Below are 6,622 nucleotides of genomic sequence, written 5' to 3' on the forward strand. Positions count from 1 at the left end.
TTCAGCCATATCAGGTTGTTGTTGTTTTAGTGTGTTATACACTGAGGCGGCCGCCCTTGCCGATAAAGAACCCCATCGAGTCAATCCGGTGTGTACAACCGGCTGCCATGGGATGACTCCCCAAACTCACCACTTCTACATTCCTTTAGCATCAACTTGTTGAATCCGTAGGATACAACCTCTTCAGACTTGTTGAGGCCTGCGAGGGAGCCAATTTTTTGTACGAATACTGGATGTCTCCCATCGCCATCAGCCTCATCCAATCTACGGATCTTGCAATCGGTGGTTGAAAGATTGGGATAAGAGTCCCTTTGTCTCCCAATTATGAATTCAGGATCTGAGGGTATCCTTGGTGGTAGCCTTCCGTGCCTGGCCAAATTTTACCTATCTGTTTAGGGCACAACGATATATATCAATTGAACGTAATCACTTAACATTTCTACATATATGAAAAAGTTCATTTATTCCATTTTTCATTTTTTACTCCAAAAATGCTTTCTTAGCAACACATGCATGGCCTTAGATATATTTTGCCATTTTTATTAATACACAAAATGCCATATAGATGGTAATGGTAAAGGTGAGAAAGAATGATATCGCCCTGGATGGCTGAGGCACTGGTCGAAATGCATACACCGCTGTGTGCAAAATGCGACCTGTTGCAGCCAAGCAGAACAGTATTCGAGCTGTCGTGGCATTGGGTCCTGACGCAACGTAGGCCAAGGCAATCAGCAAGTAAGGCAAAATACTCTCCAAGTCGTTAAGGTGAGCCCTTTGTGTGTCCAGCGGAATAAAAAGAAAAATTAAACAGTTATGAAATTTTAACAGATATTTTTTATATTTAACGGATTATAGTTACAGTTACCTTCTGACACGTTCAACATCAGGGTCATTTAGCTGGACATCTGAAGCCTTGGAAAGTTTCAAGTCTTCCGGATTGACGAATGCCTGTAAAATTAAAAAAAAAATTATAAACCATGAATTAAAATTGTTCTTATTATTTTAAAATATATACATAGATATGAGAATCAAATGGTCGCATATATTGATAAATAAATTCATACTCCCTACGATGGAGGTCCTAAAAGTAGCCGACCTGTCATATAGATGACGGTAGTAGTATACAAATAAATACTTTCGAAAAAAGTGGAAATCTTTTAAAACAAATGCTTAAACCTTCAAGCCGTCTAAATTCAATCCACCCTGTTACCACAGACCCTGTAAACGGCACTTGCGGTGCACCGCAAAAATACTTGGCTTTTGGAATCAAAGCATCCTGTCAACTCCAATCAATGCAAACGGCTTGTACAAAATCAAAAATGATATTGCGGTGGTACCGATGGATATGCATCACTTTAAAGCAAACGAGTTTTGAACTAGTTTGAATTACCACCGCAAATAGTTATGCTCATGTGTTTCTAGTATATGCAGTGGATATGATGAGTGTTTGCCAAAAACAACGAAAACAACGCAATTTTTGTTTTTAACATAAATCTTGGAGGCCACCGTATCGTAGAGGCTAGCATGTCCGCCTATGACGCTAAACGCCTGGATTTGAATCCCGGCGAGACCATTAGAAAAAATTTTCATCGGTGGTTTTCCCCTCCTAATGCTGGCGTCATTTGTGAGGTACTATGCCATGTAAAACTTCTCTCCAAAGAGGTGTCGCACTGCGGCTCGCCGTTTGGACTCGGCTATAAAAAGGAGGCCCCTTATTATTGAGCTTAAATTTGAATCGGGCTGCACTCTTTGATATGTGTGAGAAGTTTGCCCCTGTTCCTTAGTCGAATGTTCATGGGCAAAATTTGCAAATTTCCAATTTGCAATCATAAGTTTTAAAAAATTATGTAAAATAGTATTCAGGAACGAAACTTACTACTAGATACATTTTGAAATAAAATGTTGGTAAAGATAAATGAGCTTGTTTGAACCTTTGAGTGGAGCGGACGTATTTTCATTTCGCTCCTCAAGAATTTTCTGTATCTCCTAGTAGATAGGTTATTTCGGAGAAAATGTTTAAATCACTCAAGGATAGCTACGATAGTGTTATTCATTAGGTGGTTAATGATCTGCGTCTGTTTCCAGTGGAGCGGCAAATCTAGAGCACCGGAGTAGTCTTAAAATGGACTCCAAAGATCCAACAGCTGCGGTGGTGGTATCAGGCCGTAGTACATTGTCTGCTTCTGAGACCTCGACAGGTGGAGCGGTTGCGCCAGGCTCTACCAGCCGACAAATGACTGGTTAGCAGGGGCTTTTTACAAAGACACCCGTTTCAAGCCTTAAGGACTAAGCCGAAAATATTTTATCTTCTCGTTACTATAATTTGCCTAGCCTTCGGTCTTCTCTCGCTAACCAATACGCTCATTAGGAGGTTGGAATAATGAGAGGAGCATCGCTCCCAGGTTTATAGAGACATAATCATAAGACCCTCTCCGGTAAGGGGAGAGACTCCCTTAATTGGGCTCGGAGATTCGCTGAACGACCTACACCACGGTGTAGCTATATTCGGAAACAGCACTGCAGTCAGCCAAAAGGCTGCGGCCACATAGGGACCATCCCATGCCCAAAAGAACTAAGGCGAACACTAGTAATATGGGTCAAAGGACCTTTGCTAATGTAGCTATGGACATATTGGTGATGGAAGTTGTCGACAAGGGAGAAGAAAAAGGTTGCATACCTAGGAACAATTGGAGTGGGATTGTCAATGAACTGTCATCCGATAAGGGGAGAGACTCGCTTAATTGGGCTCGGAGATTCGCTGAACGGCCTACACCGAAGGCTACACGGCTAGATTCGGAAACAGCACTGCAGTCAGCCAAACGGGTGCGGTCACTCGGAGGGCATTCCATGCCCAAAATAACCAGGGCGAACAAAAGTAATATGGGTCCAAGGACCTTTGTTAATGTCGCTAAGGACAGCTTGGTGATGGAGTTGTCGACAAGGGAGAAGAACAAGGGTGCATACCTAAGAATAATTGGAGTAGGATAGTCAATGGACTGTCATCTATTATATACTCCGATTTCCTTGCAGAATTACCCGGGCCTCCTCCAGTTTGCGACGATGCAGGTTAGTACCGGAGACGGTACAGACCAATTTCTTTCAGGGATCACCACTCATTTGTGATGTGTAGTTGCGCCCTTAAGAAGATTGGGGAGATTTGGCCAGGCGCAGCACTGGATTTAGTCAAGACGGAATTCCTTCTATTCCTTCTCGACCAATGACACACCCTTGGATACCAAGGATTCTCTCAGATCATGAATCCATACTTGGGAGACTAAGGGACTGTTCCCAATCATGTAACCACCCACTGTTAGATAGGTAGATAAGATGAGGCTGATGGCGTCCGGAGACATACAGTATTCATACTAAACTCCGGCTGTCGCAGACCTCAACATGTCTGATGGAGTTGTATCCTACGGATTCAACAAGTTGAAGTTTAAGATCTATAGGGGAACAGGAGATGTCTCAGCTGTTGTTGCTGAACACTTGTCTGAGGAACTATCGACTGCATCTCTAAAGTTTGGAGAATTGCAGGAGACTGAAAGTCTCCTGCCACGATCGAGACAGGAGAGGAAGGCGTCGAAACGGGACCCGACAAGCTCGGTGTGGGTGGGTCATCCGGTTGGATTGGGCTCAAGATGTACGCCAGCGGGGAAGTACGGAAATCAAAAGTTACTTCGACAGCAGCAGCTATTGAAGCATCTAAGGAGGAAACGTCCACACCGCAAGTGTCTGGTGTCCTGAGGAAAAGTGGTTCCGCCGCTTTCTCAACTGCCCCTGGATGCGTAAGGAAACTCCTCATGATAAGATCGAACGAATCATTTGAGGATGAACTCCTGGGGAACTCAGAAGACGAGGCTAATGCAACTCCGGTGGAAATTCAAAATCCTGACTATGATCCGATTTCTGTAGATAAATCTCTATCATTGTAAGGCTTCAGCGGCACTAAAGCAGGATTTAACCTGGTTCTTATTCAGGAGCCATGGATGTGTGGGGGAATGGTTCATGGACTACGAATTCGTGTATTTTAACTACTCAAGGGTACGGGGACTGGGAGACACAGAGCCTGTATGTAAAGAGTAGTCTTAATGTTTTTCTTCTTTCGTCGATTAGCACTGAAGATTCAATAACAGCCAGCCTTAGAATTAATAAGTCTCATTACTGGCTGCGTTCCCTATATATGGCACACGATGCAGAGATGGCGACTTCAAGCCTTATGTAGAAGCTTGTGCAGGGAAAAAATCCTCATAGTAAGAAGTGATGCTAATGCACATCACCAAATATGGGGAAGTTCGGATATCAACGAAAGCTGAGCTGAGTTAGCTGCTTATCGTATATATTATAAGTTGGAATCTGGCGATTTGTAGTAAAGTGAATAAACTGAACTTCATTACCAGCAACAGACAGGAGGTACTAGATGTTACATTTGTATCGGAAGATCTAAGCGGAATGATATGCTATTGGAAAGTGTTAGATGACCACAGCTTCTCTGATCATCGGTATATTAGTTTCAGCCTTGGGAGAAAATACTGCAGAAGTGGTCCCTTGTCTAAACAGAAGAAATGAGGATTGGGATAAATTTCGGCACACATTCTGCACGACTAACCCTTCATGACCAGAAAAGAAAGTGGAAACTGCCGAGGATATAGACATTATGGTCAAGCAGTTCACGAAGGACCTAATCTTGAGTTGAAGAGATTTACCGCTTTGCTGTCACTGGCTAGAGCAGACGTCTCAGTCATGACGTCACCCTCATGACAGTTCACTGTCTGATCGGTAAACATGCTAACAGACTGAAGATTACCAGTAACGACTTCTGCCGAAGCTGTGAGGGCGTCGAGGAAGAAGAGACTATAAAACATCTGCTGTGTGTATCCCACACTGGCAGTCAGAAGGAGTTCCTCTTTAGATCCCCATTTCTTTGAGTAATTGCCTAATTTAGCGAATGTGAACATTCGCAAGTTGTTGGGCTTTTTACAGCGGTATGGATGGTTCAACGGTAGGAAATAGGAGACATCTTCCAATTGCTGATGGCAGATTGCCACTTTCACCTAACCTAACTTTAATCATTTATTAGGGGTTTGCAAAAAAAATGTGTTATATGTCTCACTGTCACTATTTTGCCGTTGATATCAGATATACATAATAGATTAAGGTTGACCTTAACAATGAAATATGCTGTGAAATATTATATTTCCAATCCTTAAATCAAATGCTGTATATATATATATATATATATATATATATATATATATATATATATATATATATATATATATATATATATATATATATATATATATATATATATATATATATATATATATATATATATATATATATATATATATATATATATATATATATATATATATATATATATATATATATATATATATATATATATATATATATATATATAATAAACTATGGTTATTAGTGTTGGTCAATTTTGGCGGAAGTCAAACTTCTTAGAATTTGTCGTAGATTTAAATTTTGGCAACCACTTAGAAATTGACTTACCCTAACGGCCATGCATTTAATACATACCTTTTTCGAAAAGCGCTTAAATGCCGTCAAAAGAGTCATCATAAGCATTTTTATCACCAAAACACTGGTCCAAAAACAATAACAATTAAAAACTGGATTATCAGTTGAAAGCAAACTTAAAGATAAAATTGTTTCGTTTCTTTCCATCTGGTTAATTTTTTTCCAATTTCACTACGCGCACCAAAAAAAAACAACCTCTCCCCAGATTATTCGATGTAAAAATGAACTTTGAACTTAAAATGCAGAGTCGCATGTTATTAAATTGGAGTAGTTAAGTGAAGGACAGTAAAACGTATACTCGTGGTAATTAAATTGATAATATTATTTGTAGTCGATGCAACCTTCTTTTTGCTCCTAAACATGTGTCGTGATTCACACACTCCAGTTGAATTGCTTTCAGTTCAGGTTGCCCCAAATGTCCATAGAACAAATGCCACTTCAAGATGGAAAACCTGTGGCCGGCGTTAAGCCACCCTCTAGAATATTCAACAATAATTATTTAATGGAGAGGCATTTTAATGCCCACCAGATGCAACATTTGTGAATTCAAATGTTTTGAACTGCTCCTATTAGAAAAGTTCCTGATCAACTAAGCAATTACCAGCAATCAACTAAGGAAGGCATTCAAAAAGTTTTTATTTATATTATGATAAATAATGCACTACAACAGCAACATTCAAGAAAGGATTAATGGAAGGAAACCCCTATTGCAGAAAAACCAAATAAAATCGCAAAAAGTTCATCCGGACCTCATTGGGTACCCAATCACTACAGTGTAGCTGACACGTAGTCTAAAGACTACTTTATCTATCAAACTAGAATGGACAGCTACATGGTATTAATTATACTGACACCTAACTATATTGTTTACAAGTTTGACAATTTGTTTAAAAATAAACTTATTCGTAATGGAGTTAAAGCGTATTAAATTATAAACATATGTAAATTAATGTATAATATAAATGATTTTATATACGTTAAATTAAAGTAGTTTAAGATTATTTTTTGTTAGGGTTAGGTTAGGTGGAAAAGAGGGTGCAGACATTTATTCGCCCCATGCCACTATGGACAT

At 39.8% G+C, this 6,622-nt stretch overlaps 1 protein-coding gene across 1 annotated transcript; it reads right to left on the minus strand.

Annotated features, from left to right (window-relative positions):
* Positions 1-430: 430 nt before the first annotated feature.
* On the minus strand, positions 431-5,861 carry LOC106081428 (microsomal glutathione S-transferase 1-like). Its single transcript, XM_013243367.2, has 3 exons — positions 5,551-5,861; positions 866-948; positions 431-772 (listed from the first exon to the last, which is right to left on the minus strand). The coding sequence occupies exons 1-3, from the start codon at positions 5,695-5,697 to the stop codon at positions 520-522; spliced, it is 483 nt and encodes a 160-aa protein (XP_013098821.2). The 5' UTR covers positions 5,698-5,861; the 3' UTR covers positions 431-519.
* Between the last annotated feature and the right edge of the window lie 761 nt (positions 5,862-6,622).

This window comes from Stomoxys calcitrans, chromosome 4 (assembly GCF_963082655.1).
Source record: "Stomoxys calcitrans chromosome 4, idStoCalc2.1, whole genome shotgun sequence".
Lineage (NCBI taxonomy): Eukaryota > Metazoa > Arthropoda > Insecta > Diptera > Muscidae > Stomoxys > Stomoxys calcitrans.